This window comes from Mandrillus leucophaeus, unplaced genomic scaffold (assembly GCF_000951045.1).
Source record: "Mandrillus leucophaeus isolate KB7577 unplaced genomic scaffold, Mleu.le_1.0 Scaffold123, whole genome shotgun sequence".
NCBI classification, from domain to species: Eukaryota; Metazoa; Chordata; class Mammalia; order Primates; family Cercopithecidae; genus Mandrillus; species Mandrillus leucophaeus.
In genome coordinates, this window is record NW_012100654.1 from 3,295,383 (window position 1) to 3,321,559 (window position 26,177).

At 43.7% G+C, this 26,177-nt stretch overlaps 1 protein-coding gene across 1 annotated transcript in view; it reads left to right on the forward strand.

Annotated features, from left to right (window-relative positions):
* Positions 1 to 26,177, forward strand: part of MYLK (myosin light chain kinase) — a 226,897-nt gene that overhangs the window by 24,585 nt on the left and 176,135 nt on the right. The window contains exon 2 of the mRNA XM_011971548.1: positions 14,546 to 14,713. Within this exon, the coding sequence (XP_011826938.1) occupies positions 14,546 to 14,713 (168 nt within the window). The remainder of the gene's footprint in view (positions 1 to 14,545; positions 14,714 to 26,177) is intronic.

The window sequence follows — 26,177 nt, forward strand, 5'->3', positions numbered from 1 at the left end:
GTTGTGAAGTTGAAATGGGATATTGATTAGGAAAGTATTTTATAAGTTGTTAAATAAGTAGCTAAATGTTCATTTTAAGTAAAAACCCTTTTAGTAACATTAGCTAAGCATCACTATCCTCTAGGCCCTCCACTAGCTAGTCTCAATCAATGTAATTACTATATTTCTCAACATTTCTCTTGACCCATCCCTTTACCAGATGAGTTTCCTTACCCCTATATACAAGCACCACCAGCTCCCTAGATCAGCTCTATACTGGAGGGCTCACCTGCTTGGATTACCATGGCCTGTTCTCTGTGCTTTACCAGCTTCAGAGATCTCAACTCAGTCTTTGAAGATACATTGGTCTACTCTGGGCCCTAATTTCCTCATCCGTAAAGTAAGGGAGCGGACTACATGATTTAGGTTCCCTTTCATCCCTGACATTCTGCAATCCAGCCATATTTTAGTGTGCTAACAGTAACCTAGAATCTGAGAAGATGAGAGCAATGCATATTGTCCAACCAATTATAAGTAACTGATTTAAAAAGGCAATTTAAAAGCAGGAATTAATAATCTATTCCTTGTGATATATAGGGCAATGTTCGTAACAATATTTAAATGAACTAAAACATTTAAGTGAAATGTGATACCTGAGTCTTCATCATAACTGACTGTTATCAAATTGTTACCACTTGTTGAGTGCTTGCTACGTGCCAGACATGGTTAAAATTACCTATTACAGTTACAGTGAATTGAGTATTTTGAGTATCTACTTTCTGATAGATGCTTAAAGCTGCTGCTAATCATACTACCCTGCAGATGTACAGATGGCGAAATTGAGGTTTAGAGAAGTTAAGTAAATCACCCAAGGTCATCCAGCCACTGTGTGGCAGTGGCAGGGTTCAAGTCTAGGTGTGTGTAACAACAAAGCCTGTGACGTGATGGCTCCGCCCAAGTCCTCTGTCTTGCAGTCACCACTGTGCTTACTCTTAGGTTGTAAATCTGTTGTTACTACCCTCCTAGGACTGGCGGTTACCCCAGCTGTGTTTATGATACAGTTCTGAACTTGACCCTGATTAGGAATTGGCCCTCTCTATATATAGTTGAGGCAGCCAGTCTGAGAATTGTATAGGAAAAAACCCTAGATTTTTATGGGAAAAATCTCCACCTAGATTTAGCACCTTCCTTCCTCTGGCATATTGGAGAAACCCAGTCTCGGCTCCCTCCTCACTTCCCTCCCTGTGCACCTGCCCTCTCCTCTCGGTGCTAATCAAGGGTGGAAGTAAAACTAGAAATCCTTAACACTGTTTGCCAGGCTTTGGGCTTCAGCCAGAGGAGGCAGATTGTGTTGATGGATGTAATTAGAAAACGGCAAACCTGCTTCTCAAATCCCAGGTCCCAAAGGAGTTGATAAACCAGGTTGGCTCATGTCTCATTTTCCTTTGCTGTGTCACATGCGGAAGGATTTGGAATAGAAGTATCCCCAGGCCTTTCAGTAACGGAAGCTTGAGTCAACCATGGATGCACCAGAGCCAGACGAGTGATGGCAACTGCCTTTGGCCCCAGGGGTTCCAGCAGGAGCTGTGGACACTGGGGCTGGTGACAGTCTTCACGTGATGAGAGTCTGGGCTCCTACTGGCTACCACGTCGGTGCAGCCCGTCCTATCAGCAGTACTTCCTGCTCCCTCTTCCCTTGGAAGACCTGTTCCAGCTGAATGGCTTAAGCTCTCACATGGACAGGAGGACACGCACAGAAGCACCTTCCTTCTTCCCTCTCCTCCAGTCAGCCAGGTGTTAGTTGAGTCACAGAGCTAAAGTTTTCCCAAGGGAAACAGGCCATGGGACCTGGTGCCTCCCCTAAACTGCATAGAGAGGAGCAGGGACCACATTTAGAAGGCAGGCCTGGGCAGCTTCTCTCCCAGTTCACTTGTGCCCATGCCCTCAGAATCTAAGGGTCTTCCTAGCAAAGTATCTTCCGGGCTTGTCCCTTAAGATCATCCCCACAGAACCAGCTCCCTGCAGAAAGCAGGGAGGCCTTGTGTATTTCAGGCCATTCTAGACCGAAGGAATGGGATCTCTAGTCTGCAGATAGAGAACCTGCTCACAGCCTGCTCCAGGGAAGCGTGTGAGCTGCAGAATCATGAGGTGCATTTCCTTCCTGCACCTTCTTTTCCCAAATGGACTTTCCTAGGCATCTCACAGACCAGTGTTGGAGAGGAGGGGAGGGCAGGGCCGACTCCTGCCACAGAGAGGTGACCATTTTCACTCCCTCTCCTTTCTGGGTCTCCTCTCAATCCTGTGACCCTAGAGCACCAATAGCACACCCCACTGCCATGGGTTGCCCAAACCCACCTGCTGGCCCTCTCCCCAGCTTCCTTCCCTGCCCCCTGCAAGATTTCTGTTTCAAAATAACTCAAATTACCAAATGCTGGCAGAATTGAGGGAGTGGGAGTGAAAGGAAGAATGAAGAGATTGAAAGACAGGGAGTATATTCCATTTACCTTATGAGCAATGATACTCCCCAACATTCTGCCCCATTAATTTTGCTGTTAATATTTGCCATTCTGCTAAGGGATTAAATGAGTTCTAAGTCACCTTAAGTACTTAGTCCAATGCCTGACAGTAAGTGCTAAGTACATGGCAACTATTATTGGTTCTCTCTTTTTCTTTCCCCCCTGGGATTTCCCCTTAGTTCTTCCAGCCCCAGCTCTTCTCTGGACAGACCTCATCCAATCAGAGGGCTCCACCTGGGAGCTGGCCAGAAGCAGACAAGCTAGAATCACTGCACAGGTGTGGGTCCAGGACTGACCCAGACCTCAGAGTCTTCCTAGACTGTGCCGCTGTCTCACAGGTGTGCCTCGAGGACCAGGTGTGCCTGCCTGATTTACCTACCTGGCGGGCGGCCCTGCGCGCAGGGAGCCCCAACAGAAGGCTTTTCTTTGTTTGTTTGTTTGTTTGTTTGTTTGAAACTGAGTCTCTCTCTGTCGCCTAGGCTGGAGTGCAATGGCGTGATCTTGGCTCACTGCAAGCTCCGCCTCCTGGGTTCACGCCATGCTCCTGCCTCAAGCCGAGTAGCTGGGACTACAGGCGCCCGCCACCACGTCCGGCTAATTTTTTGTATTTTTAGTCAAGACGGGGTTTCACTGTGGTCTCGATCTCCTGACCTCATGATCCACCCGCCTCGACCTCCCAAAGTGCTGGGATTACAGGCATGAGCCACCGCGCCTGGCCAGAAGTCTTTTCTGTTAGATAAGCTTTGCCTCCTCTCCTGGGGTCCTGCAGCAGCTCGTCCCTGCCTGGGCTTGGCTCCCCCTGCTGGAACCTTTCATACCTGCCCACGTCTTGTGGAGAGCTGGTGGCAGTCTTAGAGAAAGGTACACTAGGACAGAAAATGCCCAAAGAGACCCTTCAGGCCATGTAGAGAGGACCAGAGAAGGAAGGTAGTCTTCCTGAGATCACACAGCTGGTTTGGGTGGCAGCACCATAATAAGCATGAGAGTCGCTGATTCTTCTGTGCTATCTCACCCTCCAGTGCCATCCGGATTTCTCCTGTGCCCCCTACTTTGAACAAGGTTGCCTTTATTCTCTGAGCCTCTGACAGAAACCTTAAAATCATAAAAGCAATAATAACATTAACAGTAGCAGCCATCAGAGATTCAGTTCCTATTCTGTGTGAGAGACTAGCCTGAGGCCGCTTTTTATGCACGTTGCTGACCCTTATAACAATCTTGCAGGTAGGAGGGTATTAGCAGTAGCCCCATTTTACAGATGAATAAACTAAGATTTTGAGAGATTGTCAATTGCCTCAAACCACCCTCCTAGGGATTGGAAGCCACGAGCTCTGTTCTTGTTCCCTGAGTCGATTTCCTGGGCTTCGGTGGGCTAGTGGTGGTGAGGCTGCCCCTACCTGAGTACTCACACCTCGTCTCTTAGGGTTTAAAACCCAAGGCACAGTTCTGCTTGGCAGAATGGAGTGGGGGGGGGGGTTGCGTGGTATTTGAGAAGGAGACAGTGGTGGTAGGAGTTCAACAAGTAAACTTGATACCCCACACTGAATCCTGAGGGGGTGATGCCTAAGAATGAAGTGAGTGAACTTTAGGATTCTAGCTGGAGTGTGCGTTTTGCTAATTTAGTTATAAGCAGGGCTCTGGTTCTGGCTTTAATTTCGTTTGCATATGACTTGTATCGCACAAAACTTCTCTCAGTCTGTTCCCATCAAATCCCAAATAAAGCAAGAATTCCGGCAGGAAGAGAACAACTCCAGGAGACCAGGCCTTGCTCCTTCACCCTGTGTGTGAGGTTAGGGGTGTTGATTTGATTCTATCTGTGTGCATGTGCCTGTGTGTGGTGTTGTTGTTGTTGTTGTCCCCTCTTAGGAAAATTTAAAAATAACTTTCTGCCAAAGATGTGGGCACCAGGATTGTGTTGCTGAGCAGACATGCTCCTCCCACCCGTGGTCTGCTGCTCTGCTGATGTGGCCCCGCTGATGTGGGCAGCTTGTCTGCCTGCAGAAGCCCAGCCCTTCCTTTAATGTGTTTTCCAAGAGGAAAGGCCCAGGAAGCCATGGGGAGGGAGAGGCTGCATGTGGCTCAGGGAAGAACTCAGCTGTTGGGACAAGAGTGGGCTGGCTTTGCGTGCTTTCATGTGGGAACCCAGGGACCTGGATCCAAATCACTCAAGGATGCCAGCAGGAAACCCTGAGATTGTACCCGGGCAGGCTATGAGTGTGCCCATGTTATAGCCGGGAAGACTGAGAAACAAAGAGTAGAAAGGATGCACAAGTTACATGCCAGGTTTAGAGGTAGGACTGGCAGCTGTGTGCCTAGCACCAAATACATATAGGCCCCAAGGGGCAGATTTGTTATTGCATAACCTGTTCACCTGCCCTTTTCCTTACACACTCTAATATTCTCAAGATTCCCTATACAACAAAATTAAGTGGTGTCATCGTTTGAAAATGACTATGTTTTTTAACCCAAATTTCTATTCATTCATGCATTCGACAGTATTTATTGAAAACTTCCTGTGTGTTCATCAGTATTCCAGGCATTGGGGATACAGTAGCGAGTGAAACACACAGGACTTGTGACCTGGTGTAGCTTATGTTCCAGTTGGGGAAACAGATATTAATCAAATGTCCACATGACTACAGACTGCCAACTGTGACGTGTAGGGCAGAGAAAAAAAGGGATCTGATGGGCTTCTAACATGGGACTTGGCCTAATCCCAGGTGACAGAAGTCTGTGTTTAGTTTCATACTGATTGTAAACACTGATTTGTTTTTGTTTTTGAACTCAAGTATAGGAATTTAAAAATTGTTTTCTTTTTTTAAGAGATGGGTTCTCACTCTGTCACCGAGGCTGGAGTGCAGGGGTGCTGTCACAGCTCACTGCAGCCGTGAACTCCTAGGATCTAGTGATACTCCCGCCTCAGCCTTTCCAGTAGTTGCGACATGTACGCCACCATGCTTGGCTAGTTTTCTTAAGCTTTTTGTTGAGATGAGGTCTTGCTATGTTGCCCAGCTGGTTTTGAACGCCTGGCCTCATGTTACCCTCCCACCATGGCCTCCCAAAGTGTTGGGATTAAAGGAGTGAGCAACTGTGCCGGGTCTAAAAATTGTTTTTCATTGAAACTTCTTCTCAAGCTGCAGTCCATTTGCTGATCTTTCAGAGTTATATTTAACATCCAACATATTAGCTGTTCGTATTTGCTTAGTTTAACCGGTAGGCTTGATAGACACACTTTCCATATTTTTGCCTAAATCATTATTCTTGGTTCTGTCCAATTCAAAATGACTTTCCAGTGCTGTTATCTACTACCAAAGACCTATCTAAGAAGACTTAGATCTGCATTCACATCTATTCCTCAGTAGTCAACAGCATTGTTTTTTGGATTCATTCCTCCCTTTATAAGCCAAAAATATTCTAATATCTCCATGTGCAAGGTTTCCCAGAGTCTGGGTTGTATTCTTGACCAGGGACTTAACTGACTTAAAGGCATTCTATTTATCAGTATCGGTCTCAGGCTTCAAATCGCCCTGGTCCACAAGTGTTCATTCATTCTCTTTGGAAGAAAAGATGGAATCAAATTACATCTTGATTCACTCTCTTGCTCACCTGTCCCTTAAACCACACACCGCTACTCATTTAAACACACTTTTCCACTGGGCAAATGATTCAAACAGATCTTAAAATAATACATGCAAGCAGCCAACAAACATATGAAAAAATGTGCCACATCACTAATCATCAGAGAAATGCAAATCAAAACCATCATGAGATACCATCTCACATCAGTCAGAATGGCTTTTGTTTAAAATCCAAAATAACAGATGTTGGCAAGGCTGTGGAGGAAAAAAAAAAAGATACTTATACACTGTTGGTGGGAATGTAAATTAGTCCAGTCACTGGGGCAGTTTGGAGATTCCTCAAAGAACTAGAAGTTGAACTACCACTCGACCCAGCAGTCGCATTATTGGGTATATATTCAAAGAAAAATAAATCATTCTGTCATAAGGACACATGCATCTGTATGTTCTTGACAGTGCTATTCCCAATTGCAAAGACATGGAATCAAACTAGGAATCAGTGGTGGAATGGATAAAGAAAATGTGGAACATATACACCATAGAATACTATGCAGCCATAAAAAAGAATGAAATCATGTCCTTTGCAGCAACATGGATGCAACTGGAGGCCATTATCCTAAGCTAACTAACACAGAAACAGAAAAACAAATACCACATGTTCTCACTTATAAGTGGAAGCTAAACATGAGGTACACGTGAACATAACAATAGAACGATAGACACTCTAGGGATTACTAGAGGAAGGAAAAAGGGAGGGGAGCAAGTGCTGAAAAACTATCTGTTGGGTACTATGCTTCCTACCTGGGTGATGGATTTAATCATACCCCAAACCTCAGTATCATGTAATCTACCTTTGTAATAAGCCTGCACATGTACTCCTTTATTCTAGAATAAAACTTATTTTTTAAAAGGGAAATAAAGTAAAAGTTAAAAAATAAAGAAGACCACTTTTCCCTTTCTCCTTGTGTATTTTAAGAAGGATGGAAATGAGAGTAGATGGTAACAGAGAGAGTAGGGAGATAGGCTAATGTGGTGGTTCTCAGAATGTGCCCTGGGGGTTCCTGAGACTCTTCCAGGGGCCCTTGACATCCAAGTTGTTTTTCTAAGAAAACATCGTTTGCTTTATTTCACTCTCATTCTCTTTCAGGTGTACAGTGTTTAAGTAGCTATGATGTCACAATAGATTGGATGCAAAAGCAGATATGAAAATCTAGCTGTTTTCTACTAAGCCAGACATTAAAGAAATTTCCAAAAAGGAGCAACTCTTCTCATTAAATTCTTTTTCGTCTTAGAAAATATATTTTTCTCTTAAAATGTTATTTATGTTAGCCTATAATGGGCTTATTGATGTTTTAAAATGAATTAATATTTCCCAGTTTTAATTTCCAATACGGTATTGACAGCAATAACTCACAAACAAAAGGTCCTTGGGGTCCTCAATAATTTTTAGAAGCATAAAGGGGCCCACCCTGAGACAAAAATGCTTGAGAACTACTGAGAAAGCAGGTAGGGGGTCTCCTAGGTGTTAGAAGAATACCAACTCTTCAAGAATCAGATAGGATTCAAGGGAAAAGCTTAAATTCATGTCATTGCCGATTCGGATGTCCGCAGTCTGCCCCAAGGTGTGAGTTGCATAGGATGTTCCTTTGGAACTATGAAAATACCTTCTCTCGCTGGACGAAAAGGTCTGGACAGGGCATCACCTTGCTGCCTCATCTTAGAGGAGTGCTCCAAGGATCATTCCTGAAGCTCTCCAGGGCTCTGGACCAACGAGGCAAAGTCGTGCTCAACATGAACACAGTCTGTGGAGCCTGGCTCTCATCAGCGCAATTCCTTATGAGAAATGCAGCACAGGAGTTCTCCATCCGTCTGCTTGCTGGGCTTGCATCCTGCTCTAGGGATCATAAACAAGGCTTCTTCGGCTTAGGGAAGAAAGAGCTGGGTCTCAGGAGGAAATATCTTACGAGCCCTGGGTGGTAATCCCAGGCCAGATGTGCCAAGGGGTTGGAGTGGCGTTCCAGGCCAGATGTGGAATTGGGAGAGTGCCCAGCCCCTCCGAGGGCTCAGCTCTCCGCTTGACAGGGTCCTCCCTTTGCTCCACACTCAGATTAGAATCTGCAGCTCTGAACAAGTAAAAATAAAAACCTGTGAGCTTCCACCCCTGGCTCCCCCAGGACTCCATTGAGAGCCTCTGCAGTGGCAGCCAGAGGTTTCAAAGGTCACCCCAGCTGGGCGGATTAGAACAACAGATCTCCCGGACCGGGTGAAGTTGGCTGCTCAGCGGAAGGCAAGTTGCAACATCTGCGAGTAGAGTCAGAACAAAAGCCCCTTAACTTTTTCGGTCTGGCCCTGGGCTCTGTGGCGCCTGGCACTCCTTCGCTCTCCATTCGTGGCTGGACCTTGGACAGGAACCTCTGCAGTACGTTGGTGGTGAAGTGTGACTGCCTCGCATCCTGACTCATGTGAGAGCTGCCAGGGAAGAGGCCGCGGTAAGGTGGGTCCCGTTCACTGGTGTGTGGCCCTGCCCAGCTTTGCTCCGGTAGGTCACAGCAAGTCAGCCTGGCACAGCTGAGGAGCAGCGCACTCCGGAATTAGGAGTGATTAAGGAACTTGTCAGGATTTGAGTGCATTGCAGAGAGGATTAAGGTGGGAGAGCGGAGCTGTCAGTGCCTGGGGCACTTGCACGTGGGTGGTTTTGCTGCCTCTGATGTGTGCCGTTGTTGGAGGTAGGGTTCACGGCAGACTGCGGAGCCTGCTTGGGAGCCCCTCCCTCTAGGGAAGGTATGGTATTTCCAAGATGCCCGGCAAACTGACCAGGTGCTTCAAGACAATGATCACTTAAAGTGTGTACCCTTTAGGTAGGGAAGGGGACAACTGGTTTCTCTAAACTCGTTCTGTGGTATTTCTTGAGCCCTGCTTTTTTAAACTTATTTTCTGAGTCTTTTGCCTCCTAGTTGCAATCTCTTTTCGCTGTAGTTGAAAGTGTTCCTTTCTGGGTTCAAGAGACAATTTAAAGTGCTTTTGATGAAATTAAAGTCCAATTAACTCAATGCTGCTTCAAATGTTTAATATATTATGCTAGTTGTGAAAGCCTCATTTGGAGGTGGGCTTTGGCCCAAGCACCATGGGGTGAGGGGTAAAGGGGTAAGGGGGAGTTTCCTGCTCTTGAACCACTGCTCTGTTTTTTTCTTCTTACTTCTCTGTATTTCCCGTTTGATCTGTGTTTAGCTTGTATTGAATAAGACCCCCTAGCTGAGTGTGTTTGATTCTAGCCACTGAGCATTGCTCTGCCATTAGAGAAATTATTGCAGAAATCACCCAACCTCTCTGGTTTTCTTGATTGGAATATAGTCAACAGGCTCGACAAGGGATTAGAGAGGAACAAGGTTTGGTCTAATTTACTTTATTATTATTATTATTATTATTATTATTATTATTATTATTTTGTGACAGAGCATTCCACATATGTCAGTAACCATTAATTGTGTGGCAGGGATCTGTTTATGCTGAGGATGGCAGTGGGTGGAGCGATGGGCTGAGGGTGAGCAGAGCTGTTTGGTGTGGCTGGGCTCTGGTCCTGCCCACACAATAGTTGAGTAACTCTCCCCCACAAAACCGCCTTGCAAGGGACTAGATGTTCCCTTGCTGTATTGATTTGCCTGTTCCTTTTCTAATCTGAAGCCACACCTCTCCTAGGGCTGGATGACTCCTGTCTAATGTGCTCTTGAGACCAAGCAGGTGCCTTTTGATGAGAACATCTGGGGCCTTCAGGAGATTTCCATGGGTTTAGATCAAGAGGACTTGCACAGAGGGTCCTGAGCCACTCCTACCTTCCAGGAGGATCTCACCACTCCTAGCTTCCAGCTCCCCTGAAAGCAAAGGTAGAGAAGAGTCTTGTGTCTTCAAAGCCAGGCCTGACAGTAGAAGGGGGAGGCACGTCCTCTGCTCCTCTTCCTCTGTACAACTCCCAAGCCTCTGCCTATTGCATTTCTCGTTACTGGGGATGGCAAGAAATGCCTCATTTGAGATTTGGGGCCTCCAAGAAGCCAGCAGATTTTGACTTTGTAATCAGACCTTGGTTTGGTTTTCACTTTTGAGCTGTGTGACCTTAGACAAGAGTAGTTGGCTTTCTGAGCCTCCGTGTCTTCATTGTGAAGGGGTGATCATTAGAACTGCTCTTTCTGATTGAGATGGGTGTCCAGCGTGATGTCAGCACATACACCTTGCTCATTAAATGATGTTGCTAGTACAGACACAAAGGTGCTGCAGGAAGCTGCTCATGGGCCTCAGGCCCTCCTCCCCACCTTCCCAGGGAATTCTGCTATCTGCTTCCTGCTGCTGTTTTCCAATCACCCCACTCAGATACCCTTGTCTGAAGATAATTGGGGCTTCTTGCTGTCCTTGGTGAAAGGGTCTAGATCTATATTCAGGGTGGAGAGATGGGCGTCCCTTTGGGAACTGGATGATAATGATGTTGACAGTCACTGCTATTGAATGCCTTTTGTGCTATATTATGGGTGTTATATACATTCTCATTCAAGCCTTCCCTTCAACTTTATGAGGCTGATATGATCGTTCCATTTGACAGAGAAAGAGATGGAAGCCAAGAGAGTTGGAGCGCCTTGCCCAGCCCACAGCTTTAAAGTGGCCGTGCCCCTGGGTTTGTGGCAGGGTCACAAAAGTCTGATCCTCATGATATCTGTCCCCACCTCTACCCCAAGTCTCCACCCGGTCCTAGCTGCACAGTGTATCTGTCACTTCACCTCTGTGGCAGAGGAGGAGGGCACAGGGAGCAGTGTTCCTACTGGGGTGTGGTCCTGGGTAGCTATGTGGGATATCAGAGGCCCATTCCTTCCCTAGTCCCGTGTTTCTACGGTCGCCACACAAACACACAACACACATGCCCCACTCGTGTAATTGTTTGCTGCTGTATACCAAGTCTGTAGCTTGGCACATGGTAGGTATTTAATAAATATATTTTAATTGAGTGAATGAATATATCTTGATGCTTGCCATTAAAATTATAGTATGACTGCTTTTAAATGGTTCTACAAACATACACTATATGCTACAAATGCTATAAATATGGCAAAATGTTAATTGTTAAATCTAGGTGATAGGCACTGTGGGTGCTCATTTTATCATTCATTCTACTGTTCTGCGTGTTTGAAATTTTCCATAATTTTTTTAATTTAAAATTTCTATATCATCAAATTCATATCATTATTTTCCCTGTAAATGTGTATCCATAAAGCCATCTGGTATTCCACTGTGTTTGACCAGTTCTCACTGTTGGATTTTTAAAAATATGGTCTAGCTTCTGTCATAAATAATGCAAATAGTGTTCTTGTAAATAAATTTTGGGCTGTATCTCTGATTCTTTCCCAATAATTTATTTCTAAATGTAGGATTAATGGAAAAGATATGGATGTGTTTTTAAGAGTCTTTTTACCAAATTGCTTTCCAGAAAGACTACACCAGTTTTTATTCCCCACGGAGGGTGTGGGCATGTCCATCTCTCCGTGGTCTCACCAGCAGCATAGGTTATGTTTCTTCTTAAATGTCATTTAAATGAAATGTTTTGGTTCATTTTTAAAAAGTGACAGCTTATTCTTAATTTGCAGTCTTGGATTATCATTGGAGCCAAGCAGTGTTCAGTGGTACATCTTCTGTGCACTGTTCAGGTCATATCATCCACCTGTTGATCTGTTGGACTGCTTTCTTCTGATATGTGAAGACTTTTGTTTGGTGCAAACATTTTATTCCAGGTTATCACCCATCTTTTAATGTTGTTGATAGTATTACAGAATATTTTAATTTTGTATATATATGGTAGCGGCTCTCAGCTTTTCCCCTTGTTATCTCAACTTTGACTTTTCCTTTCCCACCAGCCTATTTGGCTGCTTACAGGAGGCAAGAGGGCCCAGTGGTTAAGAATAGTGGCTCTGGCACCAGGTGCTTGGGTTCAACTGCCTGTTCTGCCCCCTAATAAAAGCATGAACTTGGACAAATTTCTCAATCTCACTGTGCCTCAGGTGTCTAATCCATAAATTGGGGATACCAAGATTTGCTGTCTCATAGTGTTGTAAGGAGCAAATTAGCTATTTATTATTTATAAAGGACTTGGAAGAGTACCCCACATCTAGTAAGTGCTACACTAGTGTTTGCTTTTATTGTCACCTACTGCAGGGAACCTGTGAGTCTTATCATTTGGAAAGGAATTTTGTTTGCAAAGCTAATATCTTATCAGTGAAAGAGAAAGCTGGGTTTATCAAGCTTGGGATATGCCCTATTACAAACCAGCCTAGTCCCTTTGCTACTTTCACTTGAACTTCACAAGAGATATCCCCATTTTATTTTTGTTAGAGATTATTAAATTTAAACAAACTAATTACATGCCCCAGAAAGCGTTGTTCATTTGTGTCAGCTTACCTGACTCACAGCATAGGACTTAAGTGTATGACCAGACAGCCAAAGAAAATGAACAGAAAAGCAAATCTAGGAATATGGCTTCTCTTCAGTTCAGCAGATGTGTGTCCCACATCTGGGCCAGTCACCAGGGATTTTGTGGTAAGAAATGATGGTCAGCCTGGAGTTGTCCCCACCTGCACTTGGAACCTGGGACAGGGACACTTAGGATGTATTCCAGGTGGTGGCAATGATTTTCCAATGGCCTTGGCTGGAGTCCGACCACCTAGCTGCTCTCAACTGCAATGTTTTCCCGGCCTGGTTCTTCAGATTTTTTTATGGATTTTGGAAATTCCCCCTGAAACTCCACTATCTTTCCAACAAATCTCTTCTCTGTTTATAAGAGCCAGAGTTAGCTTCTGTTGCTTGCAATCAAGGACTCAGATATGTATTTATAATAATTCCACTTTAGGAATCATTCCTAAGGAAATCTGTAGGAACTCAGGCATAGATTTCAGCACACATAGGCTCATCACCAGGCATCATAAAATATTTAGAAACTATCCAAATGGCCAGCAGTAGGGAGATAGTTATGTAAGTCATACATCAATATGATGCATATTTGAAAATCGAATGTCTTAAAAGCAACCTTTCCCCCTTATTTTAAGAAAAGTTGTAGGGAAAAAAATAGAAAACATCTATGTACATGGTATGCTTTCAACGATGTAAGATATGTGTTTTTCTATATTGATAAAAACAAAATTGGAGGGAAATGCACCACCATTCCATATAATAGAATTATGGATCTTTTCACTTAAAAAAACTTTTATTTTAGTTTCACATTTTCACATTTTAAAAGAACTCTGGAGCCTGATAAATCTGGGTTTAACTTCCACTTCTGCCACTGAATAACTGTGTAATGGGCAAGTTATTCCACCTGTCTGAGCTCAGCTTCTTTATTTGCAAAATGATGACTATACATACTTCATGGGGTTGTTCTGAGGTTTAAAACAAATGAGATAATGTATCAAGTGCTTGATATGGTGCCTGGAACAGAATGTATTCTCAATAAATGATAACTTATTATTTTTACATATTGATAATTTTCAAGTTTTATGATGAAATGTATTTAAAATTGAGAATAGAAATGTATTTAAAATTGAGAATAATTAAATATCACAAAAGAGTTGACCATCGCTCTAATGGGTAGTCATCTGTTACTTCTCACGTCAACCCCTTATTCTGCTACCCTTGCCAGCCCCAGTCGCATCTTGTCTAGTCCCCAGTAGGCCCGGGACCAGGAGTCAGGGCTTAAGGTATTCTTGCCAGTGATGCCATCATTTTGCTCTGTCTCCTGGGGCAAGCGACTTACCCTCTCTGGGCTTCAGTTATAAACAGAGGCATTAGCCTGGATAATCTGAAAACACCCCGCTTCTCTGATGACCTGTGATCTCAGAACCTTGTTCACAATCTGCTCCTCAGAGGTGGGATGATTGCCTGCCTCCTTCCCTTCATTCAGCCAAGACTCTCCCCTTACCTCACCCAAGGTCCTTGCCGTATTAACCCAAAACTGCCTTTCTCTCTTGGAGTATGGATCCCATTTTTCTATAACCTGCAAGCTCTTGCAGTTCAGGCTAAAGCAGTTTCTACTTTCTACCAGAAGTGCTTAATGTAGATGTTGGTCCTGAAGAGTTAGTGACTATTAAATACAGATTATCGATACCTGTTACAAGAACTGTTTCTCCATTCTTGTCCTCAGCTTCCCCTTTCCTAGAAGAAAGGGACAGTGAAAAGATGGGAAGTTCCCCACAGGGTTTTGAGGAGGCAGGGCATTGCCCTGGGAACCGGAGCGTTTGTCTGGGATGGGCTGTGCCTTGTCCTGGCACTTTGTGTATAAAAGACAGAGCCTCTCATCTTCAGAGAGGAACTGTGGGTGGACACTGACCTAACTGGGGATCTGCTCCACGTAAAAGCCACACCTCCAGGCTGGACACACCTGATGCCTGAAGGGAAGACAGGGCTGTGCTTTGTCTGATCTGACCTGGTCCTCTTCCTTCCTTTTTGCAGACCATGGGGGATGTGAAGCTGGTTGCCTCGTCACACATTTCCAAAACCTCCCTCAGCGTGGATCCCTCAAGAGTTGGCTCCATGCCCCTGACAGAGGCCCCTGCTTTCATTTTGCCCCCTCGGAACCTCTGCATCAAAGAAGGAGCCACCGCCAAGTTCGAAGGGCGGGTAAGAAGTGTGGCTGGATGGGAAGACTGTGGGGAAGGCTGGGCAGGGGCCACTGCTCCTTGTCAAGCCTTCTCCTGGGCCAGCTGAATGTAATAGAAGGCTCAATTTTTGTTTGGACCTTCATGTAAAATGAACCTGTGCCACTTTTCTCTCTTTCTTTTGTTTGTGGTGGGTTTTGGTCTGTGCTGGAGAACTTGGGGGTGGGGAGGACGCTGCAAGTTGACCATCCTGTGATGTTTTGCTGTTAATGTAGGTTGTGTTCTGGGTACATGCTATGTAATTACAGGAAAAGAAGACATGGTCCAGTAGCAGGAAGAATACAGCTTGGGTTTATATATGTCCTCAAATCTGGACAATTGAGAATTGACTATAATTTTTCTCTTACTTTATCCCTGGAAGGAGTGTTTAGTTAGCTGACCTTCTTGTAGATCTACTTGGTATACGCAGAGCAGTGATAGGACCTCTCATTTCACTTCTGTCACCTGTCGTAAATGAATACTGGTCACTTGCCCTTAGTGGGACTCCACTTCTTCTTCTGCAAATAGGCATGATCATTCCTTGTCTACCTTGTACTCAGAGGAGGAGAGAACACTGAAGAATTGCTGCGCTATGGCTCAGCAGTCTAAGAGGGAGCTCCTGAAAGCTTGTAGAAGGAGGGGGTCAGGCTGATGATTCTTTCTGAATGATGCCAGACCATACCTTTGTTGTAAGTGGTGGGTCTGGCTACGTGGTTGTCTGAAGAGTTTGCAGGAGTTGCTGCCTTGAAAATGGCCTGGGGCTGTACTGAATTGCATGCTGTGCACGGACCTGTGTAATCAAGACTGTTTGCTAATGATTCTGACCTACTAGTCCTTTCATATCTTTTACCAGAAGAAGATTGTTGGGGATGTTAGTGACGTTCCTGGGGAGTCTGTTTCTCTCTCGGCGCTACCAGGATGAGGGCTGTCTTCTGTTGCACTGACTGTGGTCCCCTCTGTCCTCTTATCCTCAAAGCTAACAGGAAAGAAGCAACAGGAAGAATCTCTGGGGGCTCATAAATGGTTTAGATGACCATAAAAAGGAATGAAGTACTGACTCATGCTATAACATGGATGAATCTTGACACATTGTGCTAAGTGAAAGAAGCCAGACACAAAAAGCCACTGATTGATTATAGGATTCCATTTATATGAAATGTCCAGAATAGGAGTATCTATAGAGACAGAAAGTAGAAAGGTAGTCACCAGGGGCTGGGGGAAGAGGGATGGGGAGTGACTGCTGATAGGTACAGGATTTATTTGGGGCTGATGAAAATGTTCTGAAGTTAGTAGTGGTGGTTACAACTTTTGAATGTGCAGTACTTACAAAATACTGAATTATACACTTAGAAAATTAAAAAGTAAAAAACATTTGAGAAATGGCTCAGACAGCAAAATGGATCTTAACTGCACACCCACCCTTCTGCCATACTGCTTGTGAGACATAAACTCCTTCCTCAATTCAAACAAACGTGGAGAGGAAGAGACGGCAGCAACCATCTCATGTGATGATGCCTTTGCTTCCTTTGCTGACTGTGGCGTCAATGAAAGAACCATGCCTTGAGTGACTTGATTTGGAACTTCCAATGCCTGAGCATCGGCCAGGAGCCAACACACTGGAGTTCTTGGTTGCTCAGTGTCCTCTGTTTGGCAAGTCATACCTTCTATGTGGCTAAGGTTTTCTTCTCTGAGAAAAGACAACTGGCTGTCTCTGTATTTCTGGCCCACAGGGGTGGAAGAAGAAAAGTTGATAGATAGTAAAAGTACTTCATAAAGCTAGAAACTATACTTTGGTAAGACAGTATTTTTCTTAAGGAGTTAAAATTTACATAACATAAATTTAACCATTTTAACGTCAACAATTTAGAGTCATTTAATTCAGTGTTGACTCCAGTATTCTTAAAATGTAGCTTTCTATGTGAAAATTTTATTTTTCTTATATGGATGAAATAGTTGACTTTGTATGTTACATGTGGACTCTATGTCAAAATGCCTGTGTTCCTCATGAGTCAGGCTGCAGTGCTACTTGACCACTTGCCACCTGACTTGAATTAACCCAGAACAATGCCTTGGCAGCACACTGATGTATACAGAAGAAAGACTATTCCAGAGAGACATCGAAAGCATCTGGCTGTCTTGCAGAGACAAACGCAGAGGGAGAGACTGTGGAAGAAAATGCCCTGGAAGCTAGCATAATGCACGTGTGTGGTGTTAGTGCAGGAAAGAACACAAAGAGACTTTTGCATCAGGGAAGGGCCGCACATCACATGATCCCAGAAGAAGACAGCTGGTTGTTTTGATACAAAGATGAAGTTAAACAGGGGGTGTTTCTGACCTGGTGACCTCAGAGAAGTGAAGACTTAGGTGCTGTTAGCCTGACGTGGCAGGGGTTTTGAGCAGGAGTTGCTGGTTATAATAAGCTCCAAACGCTCAAAACTCGCAGTTCCCTATTGGGCATAGTCAGTGGTGATCTGCCTTCAATGCGTGTCAGCCTTCACTGCTGGGGTCACTTGACCTTGCCTGAAGCCGACCCCTCCCTCCAGGTCCTGGGACACACCCCTCCCTCCAGGTCCTGTTCTAGGTGCTCAGTCGTCACAGAACCAGTCCTGGTATCACTCTCTGGATGGCCTCAGGACCACATTTCTCTGGTAACTGAGCTCTTGCAGGACCTCTTTTGAGTGACTAAGGTAAAAAGTATGCCTTCAAGCAACTTCTGGGGCCCAGGCTGGTCCCCGTCACAGCTGACAGGAATCTTCCTCCTGGCCTGTGTTCACAGCACCTCTGCCTGCTTTCCTCCGTGAACTTGCCCCCACAGTGGAGGCAGTGGAGGGTCCTAGGGCTTCCCAGCTTCTTCTGAAAGAGGTTCAGGGATCCTCCCATCACTGGGAAACACAGTGGAGACCACAGATGTGACAAAGTTCTAAAGATTTGTTTCCTACTGCCTTCGGAGCTGCCAATCAGAAGTTCTTCAAATGGGTGCTTTTGGTTTTTATTCTCGTAAGACATTAAAAACTATTGCCTACTCTGCCCCATTTCCTTTTTATGCCTACTTTTAGACAAAGGACTTAATGAACCACTACCTTCAATAAAGCTCCTCTTTCTATCTAGAGACTTGGGTGACATTAAGATGGGACAATAGGCACCCCCTGGTGGTTCAAGCCTCTTTCCAAGGAGCTCCGAACTATGAGATGCTCATCTCTGTGGGCTCAGTCTCTCAAAGCCTTTAGGGCTTTTCCACTTTGTGGGAGATACATTGGGTAGCCAACACATAACCTATGACCAGGCCCTTTTGCCTTTGCCCTGTTCCATGATGGGGTCCACTGTAGAGGCTTCCTTTGCAGCTAAAGGTAGCCCAGTGACACATTTGGGCTGAAGTCAGGGAGCTTCTGGGAAAGCCCGAGACTTCTGATTAAAGGAAGATAAAAAGATATCACTGGTGCTCTCATATTCCACCCTTCCCTTGCTTCCTGCCTTGAATACAGGTGTAATACCTGGTGCTTGGGCCGCCAGATTAAAACCATGAGGCAACAAGCCTGCACACTAAGGATTGGTTGGTGGCAGGGGGACAGCAGTGGAGGGAGTGAAAAGAACCAGCAGCTAAGAGACACAAATCCTAAAGCTCAAAGGCTGTCCCAGATACGATCTTTGCAGTGATTCACACAGGAAATGTTACAGAAAGTATTCCTAACTGATAAATAGCTCATGAGATGCTTGTGGAGATAGTGTCTCCTTAAATGAAGGGAATGAATAGGAGGAAGACATTGCACAGGGATAGGGGTTCCTTATTCTGAGTTGATTGTGGCCCTGCAGTGAAATCATTCTAGAAGAATTCATTCACTCCCTGGCTGTGGCCTTCAGACTTTAACCAACAGGGCCTAGGATTTATAAGAGGAAGTCAACAACTACTATTTGATTAGTGTCTACCGATTTGACCTAAGTCCCTTCCCTCCTCTACTCTCTCCTCCCCTCCCCTTCCCATCCCTTCCCTTCCGTTCCTTTTTCTTCTTCTTCTTCTTCTTCTTTTTTTTTTTTTTTTTAGCTTTGCTAGCCCAAAGCTTGAGGAGACTGTATTTTCAGGAATTCATGAAACTTTATCTCATTTCCACCTTTAGACCCAGACAACCAGATCCCCCTTCCCATGCCCACAACCTAGAAGCCCCTGTTCCTTTATCCAGCTGTTCTCTCTCCACAGAGCAGTGGAGCAGGCGACCTGTTTGCCCAAGGGATATGCCCACTGGAGCCAAACTGTCCCCATGTGCTGGGTACCCAGGACCCAGGAATTTTTTTACCAAATGGCCCTGAGCACACTTCTTACAGCTGTGTAGACCTCCTCCCATGAGAAGATGTTGCTAGGCCTGGGGGGGTGGGGTCAAAGGGCAGCTGTTTGCTTGGGAGGACAGTAAGGTAGGTGAACATTCAGATATGGGCTCTGTGTTCTGCTCACGTGCCTAGTAGAACAGGATGTCAGGGTGGAAGGAGAAGTGCACAGGCCTGCGCCACTGTCTGTTCATTGCTGGGCCTCAGGAGTGGCTGGGGGCTTCCATGTACAGACAGCCAGGGCTCCGCAAATGCCAGGGGCTGGTAGAAACACCCCTAGCTGCTCTGTTGCCCATGCTGGCAGCTGAAGTGTTGATGGGCTGCTTTCCCCACCACGGAGTCAAGTATGAAAAGAGAGCAATAGTGGGAAAAATCATGAAACTACTGGAGATTTCTTCCCTTCTACCCTGGAATTTATTCTTATCAGAAAAAAAGCAAACATGGTGACAAGCCCTGGCTGTGCTGTGACTCGGATGAGCTGATACTTTAGTGTCTCTTGAGAAGTACAGCCCAAATGAGGTTTCAGCTCACACTCCTGGCCTTAGCGTTCGCTGAAGTGGGCTTTGTGATAAAAAGCGAGCCCTGGCCCTGTCAAGGCATGTTTCTGTCTAAACTGTGGAGGGTGGAGGAAGGGAACATGAGAATACTGAACCATGGAAGCATGAATAATTAAATTCCTCAGTTTACACTTTAAACAGTGGTAGTATCCGTCTCCCAATAACTTTCAACTCAGTTCACTTCCAACTCAGAAGCAGTTAGCCACCATGTTCAGCACTTTGAGAAATTTGAAAGAAATGTCTGGTTTGCTTTCTGTCCTCAGTAGTCTTAATGATGTGGTTCTGGAGAAGAATGCGCATATAGAACAGCAAGATATGACAGTGTATAATTAGGTGCTTGAATTTCTTCAAGAAATAGTTTGTACCGTAGGAATTGGGAGATTAAGATGAGGCTGGGAGTGACTTGAAGACTGGTTTCCTGCTCTGATTTCTGCCCTTCCAGTTCGTCCTTCCTTCTGCTACTTAAGTGATCTTCCTGCCATGTAGATCTGATGGTGCCACCTCCTGCTTTATACGCTGGAACCTTGGATGGCTCCCCTTGCATGAAATTCTGCAGCACTGCTTAAAAGGCCTTCGAGGACCAGCTCCTCACTCTCCAGCCTTGTCTCCTTTCCCTCCCTTCTTCCATCTGATGTATTTTGGTGATGGTCCTGCTCCCCTGGCCCACACAGGCACAGTACAAATCCTTTTCTTTGGCACCACCTTTGTGGAGAAAGGGTAAACAAGAAGCACATTTTATCTTCCTATTGGTTTGGGGTTAGGAACGGGGCAGATATGATACAAAGGGGACTAACATATTTGTTAATGGCTTATTGGTACCAGGCTTACTATCCTAATCATTTTATCCTCCTGGCAAGGTAGCTTTTATCCTGATTTTTTATAGGATAAGAACCTGGGGGATCCAAGGGATTATAACATTTACACCAGTAAGTGATGGAGCCAGTTTTAATGGACCTAAGTCTCATGTTCCTCCTGCCCATGACACTGCCCCTTCACATGTCTCATCTGGTTCCTTGAACGCAATGACCATTTCTTATCCATCTTTGAATAAGATGAATGCCTGCCATATGATGAATGCTCAAGCAGTGTTTGGTGTCCCTGAGGAGAACCATGGCAGTGAAGTGTCTAAGACTCCTGGTGTCCTGCCAGTCAAGCCCATAAGGATTTGGTCCCTCACTTCTTCTAGAGTCCTATGTCTCTGTTACCTCTGTTACCAAGCACTCCCTGCTTGGCTTCAGAGCCCTCACTCTGTACCAGCCACATCTCTATGCACCTGCTCCCTGCTCCTTTACAGGCTGTGTCTATATCAAGAATGCCCTTCCTTCTCCTTTCCATCCTACCCAGCCTCAGGATCTGATTTAAATTCTACCTCCTTCAGGCTACTTTCATTATGCTTCCTTTCAAAGCATTTCATTAGAGTACAGAAGAGCCATGGTTATAGGATGTGGACAATTCACAATAATCATATAAGATCATTCTTGACCAATAGCCACAGGAAAGAGTTGACTACTTTGGCCTTTTAAAAAGGTATTATTCACTAATACTCTCTGTGCCTATAACTTTGTTACAAAGAAAAATATTATTTAAATGCTAAACTATTTTTAAAACAAAGCTTCAGACAAAGTTTAGTTATTTGCCTTAGCCCTTATTTCTACTCTCCGTAGGTAGCCACCATTAATCATGTTGAGTATCCTTTCAGAAATGATCTATACAAATATGAGCATATATCTGAATAGCCTTGTATATACACAACTGGGCCATGTATGCATAAAAACCTGTAATTTGCTCCTTTTATTTTTTTGTGAGTTCATTGTAGGAAATATTTGTGGGGTACATGAGATATTTTGGTACAGGCATGCAATGTGAAATAAACACATTGTGGAGAATGGGGTATCCATCCCCTCAAGCATTTAGCCTTTGAGTTACAAACAATTCAATTACACTCTTTGTTTTAAAAAATACAATTATTATTGACTGTAGCACTCTGTTGTGCTATCAAATAGTAGGTCTTATTCTTTCTATATTTTTTGTACCCATTAGCCATCTCCACCTCCTCCCCCACCCTCACCGTCCCACTACCCTTCCCAGCCTCTGGTAACCATCTGCAACTTGCTCTTTTTACTGAATGTCTTTCGATGTTTTTGTTTTCACACTAGCACACAGATCCACCTCACAGCTCTAATCCTGAACTTTCTAACCCTCAACTGTTCCCTTCTCTGAATTCCTATAATACCATACATATATATGACTCATTTTTACTCTTTATCAATTTTTGTTTTTGAGACAGAGTCTCACTCTGTTGCCCCAAGCTGGAGTGCAATGACACAATCTCAGTTTACTGCAACCTCCGCCTCCTGAGTTGGAGGTTCAAGCAATTCTCCTGCCTCAGCCTCCCAAGGAGCTGGGACTACAGGCGTGTGCACACCTGGCTAATTTTTGTATTTTTAGTAGAGACAGGGTTTTACCATGTTGGCCAGGCTAGTCTCGAACTCCTGACCTCAGGTGATCCGCCCACCTTAGCCTCCCAAAGTGCTGGGATTACAGGCGTGAGTCACCATGCCCAGCCTACTCTATCAATTTTTTAATCAATTTATAATTTGATCCATTATTGTTTATCTTTTGCTCCTTCAATGAGAGTGAGCTGTTCAAGGTATAGGATTGCATTGTCCAGTAGGATACCTACTCACTAGTCACATGTGGCTTCTTAAATTTAAATTAAGATTAATTTAAATTAAATTAAATTGAAAATTCAGTTCCTCAGCCACATCGGCCATATTTTAAGTGCTCAATAGTCACATGGGGCTAATGGCTACCATGTTGGACAGCACAGATTCTTGAACATTTCCATAATCATAGAATGTCCTTTCGGACAGGGCTGATCGAGAGCATATGCTCATACATAATTTCACTTCCCATACTGTATATCACCAACCCACAGCTGGAAGATAGACTGAAAATAGTTGTTCCATTCATAATAAAATGAAGACATTACATTCTTGAGAATGAAGTGAATTCTCAAGATTCATTCAAAGAAAAATATGATCTGTGATGAGAGAATCTTTGTCCTTCATCTTCATTGTAGAATGCTAACCTTGATATCCCAGCAAGCTTGAATGTGTTCCTAAATTTTCCACAGTTGTCTATTCCATGTGGCTGGTAGTCCAGATGTCACAGAGTTCCCAAAGTACTCAAAGGGAAAGCAGAAGAATGAGAAGTGGCAGGGCAAGTATTACTGAAAGGTTATCATAGTCAACAGCTGGTGGTCACTTCGGGTTCAAAATGGTGGACTGAACAGACGTATTAACTTCCTTTCCTGACAAATATGACATTGAAATAAACATGAAGAGGTCCAAAGAGAATGCATTCATAGCTGCGCTAAAAACACGAGAGGGACATTAGTGGATGAGAGATTTTCTTGGGATTACATTGAAGGACGTATCAGCTCTGCCTGCAGAACAATTAAGGGTGAGGCTTCAGCCATATATTTGAGATTAAAGGATTTGGAGATTAGGAGTGGATGTAGGGCAGAAGTCGGGGTGATTAAAGGAAAGCCTATTTACTAAACATGTATATGGAGAGAAGTGAAGCTCCTGCTGTAAATGTTAGTTTTTAAGAAACAGGATGGAAGTGTGTTGAATGTGCCATCATCCGTCCACTTGCTCCATGACAAGCCTGTGACCATGACCAAGTCCTCTCTGTGAAGCCTTCTAATAGACATTCCCCATGTGGGGCTTGCAGTCCGCCCCCTCATTCAGGGAGACAGGACTACTTCCAAGAGGTAGAAAACCCACAGAAGCCACCTATATTTGGAAACTAGTTCTTCGGTCACTGATGGTGAACAGTTAATTCATGGACACCAGATATCTGAAAACAACATTTATACAATATAATATTGCTATCAAGAAAATTGTTGTTTTTAAAAAATCAATCCATAGACAAAACCCAAAAGTGTTCATTATAGTTACAGAACAGAAAGTGAATCCTGTAAGTTTTGGCAAGCCAAAAGTAGTGGGATGGTGAATGGTAAGGTAGAGACAGAAAAACAGAGGAAGAGAAAAATATAGTGACACTAATGTCCCCATCTTACACAGTGGGAGGTAAAGAGATTCCATCTAAAATGGATGGGTCAAATAACAGGTTTAAGTATGTGACTTAAAACCATAATGACAGAGGTAAAAAAAAAAAAAAAAAAAAAAGTCAACTCATGGGCCATATTTGGCACACAGGTCTTTTGTGTTGTGTTCTCAAAAAGTTTGAGCGAAGATTTGCACATGGAAAATGTACACATATGATTTGTGTATAAGTGGCTTTTCTTTACAAATGAGACCTGGCAAGGTTTCCACATGGCCACACTGGCCCAGAGGGTGCCATCACTGTGTCTAGACATTTCGTTTCCAGGTCATCATAGTCCCCACCATTCCAAGGCATCTCCCAACACTAAGGACCAGTGCCTATTGCCAGTGAGGACTTAGCTTTTCTCCTAGCCAAGTCTATATTCATAATGGGAAAGCAGGAAATGGACAGGAAGGGCCTCATGACATTTCTTGTCCCAGCCCACATTCCCTACATGTGTTTCCTGTCCAGCCTCTGTAGGCATTGGAGTTAGTGATTATGCTATAAATGTCCAGCAAAAGATCTAAAAACCAAGTGAAGGCCAGTAAGAGGGAGGCACCGTAAGCCAGAGAAATTTCTCATCACTCCTGTGGGACTCCACTAAGTGCTGTCTAAATTCTTAAGAAATAGACACAGAGCAAAATAAAAATAATTAAAAGAAAAATAGATTATTTCAGGGGTTATAGCTGAGAAGTAATACTACTGCAGGGAGGGGAAAGAGTAAAAAGGAAAGAAACCTTTAGCCATTTTATACCCTCAACTTTCACCTTTTACTTTATACACATTCTTATTGCTTGAAATTTTTGTAAACAGTAGACAAGAATTACTTCTGTATATCTTTTAAAAGCTCAATAAAAATGCCTGCAAGAAGACTCAGTACAGCTATCTGAGTTCAATGTCCAGATTCTATTTGACAATTTGTCAAAGATGAATACACAGTTTACAGTGAAAGAAGTGTAGACAAAGTCCGGGCATGGAAAATATATAACACTACATTAAAAAGATTACACAACTCTGCTGGCATTTAAACAAATGGAAATCAAAATACCTTAAAAGTATTTATGCACCTAAAAATCTAGCAAAATAAGGTACCAAGAGCCCACTGCTGGGGCTGTGAGGAAACAGGTGAGGCTTTCCTTTGTTGGAAGTACTGATTATTGGTTCATCCTCCTTGGGGCTTAGATTGGCAAAATGTTACAAGGGCAATAAAACTGTTGATGTGCCTTGCCAAGAATTCTGCTTTTGACACTATAACTTAACTCTTAAAGGAGAAAAAAAAATGTAGTTGCTACAAAGATGTCCAAAGCACTGTTTTTAATAACAAAAAAGGAACTAGTTTTTACTCAAAAGGAGATAGATTATTATACAAACACATCAATATGGCAGATATTACATAATCACCTATTTGTCCTTGTGGTAGCTATATCCATACATGAAAATGCGTGTGAATAACAAAAGTAGGAAGAAAAGTAGAACAAACACTGGGCACACTCTGATCACAACCATAGAAAATCCACCAATGTGTTCACTACCTAAAATTAGAAGAGGATTTGGAACTGTATGAATAGAATTATTTTTTGTTAAAGTTCTTTAAGTGTCTGTGTTTTTAAAATTTCTCAGTGACAGTTTACTTATTAGGGAAGAGATGGCTGGCGCTATCTAGATATGTCTGTCTCGCTACTAATAAGGCCTTTAGGCTCCTATTGTTTTAACGTGTTTCCAATTATCTTGACTGTCTGCCTTGAAATGGAAACAAAGCTGAGTGGCAAAATGACCAATGAGAGATAAAGAGACCAGATTGGGGTTTTCTTCCTCTTAACTGTATACTCAAAGTGGCCTAGGGGATCTACACAGGCATGAGCGATAGCACTGAGGTCTGGTTCATTTGTTCACATAGATACAATTTCTGCAGAGCTCAGGATGTTCAGATTCCTTCTAATATTTATATTCCTTCCAACTCTAAGTAAAGTTACTAAGTAAGACACTACTTTCATAAATAATGACCAGTGTGAGTTGAGCCTCCTCTGTGCTCCAGACTCTGGAGATACAAAGAAAAATAAAACATGATTACTGTCTTCAGTGATCTTGCAACTAATGAATTCTCAATATCAAAACAGAAAATTAAACCTTCCTTCCTCAATGAAGCCTTTTCTAGCTCTTCTACCTCATTGCATTTCTTTCCATTTCCATATTCCTAGAGGGTTATATTCTGCACTGTACAATTTAGATTTTAATTAGATAACTAACATAGTGTGTTGTGGAAAGAGCCCTGGACTGGAGTTCTAGTTCTCACGTAGTTGCCTTAAAACTTTCTACAAACCACTAAACCTCCCTGCATCTCACATTCCTTCTTATAAAATCACGATTCAGATGATCCCTAAGACCCTTCAAGATCTGAAATTCTATGATTTGTCTGTTGTTTTGTGTGTTCTGTGTTTTACATGCCTAGTTTTTACAAAA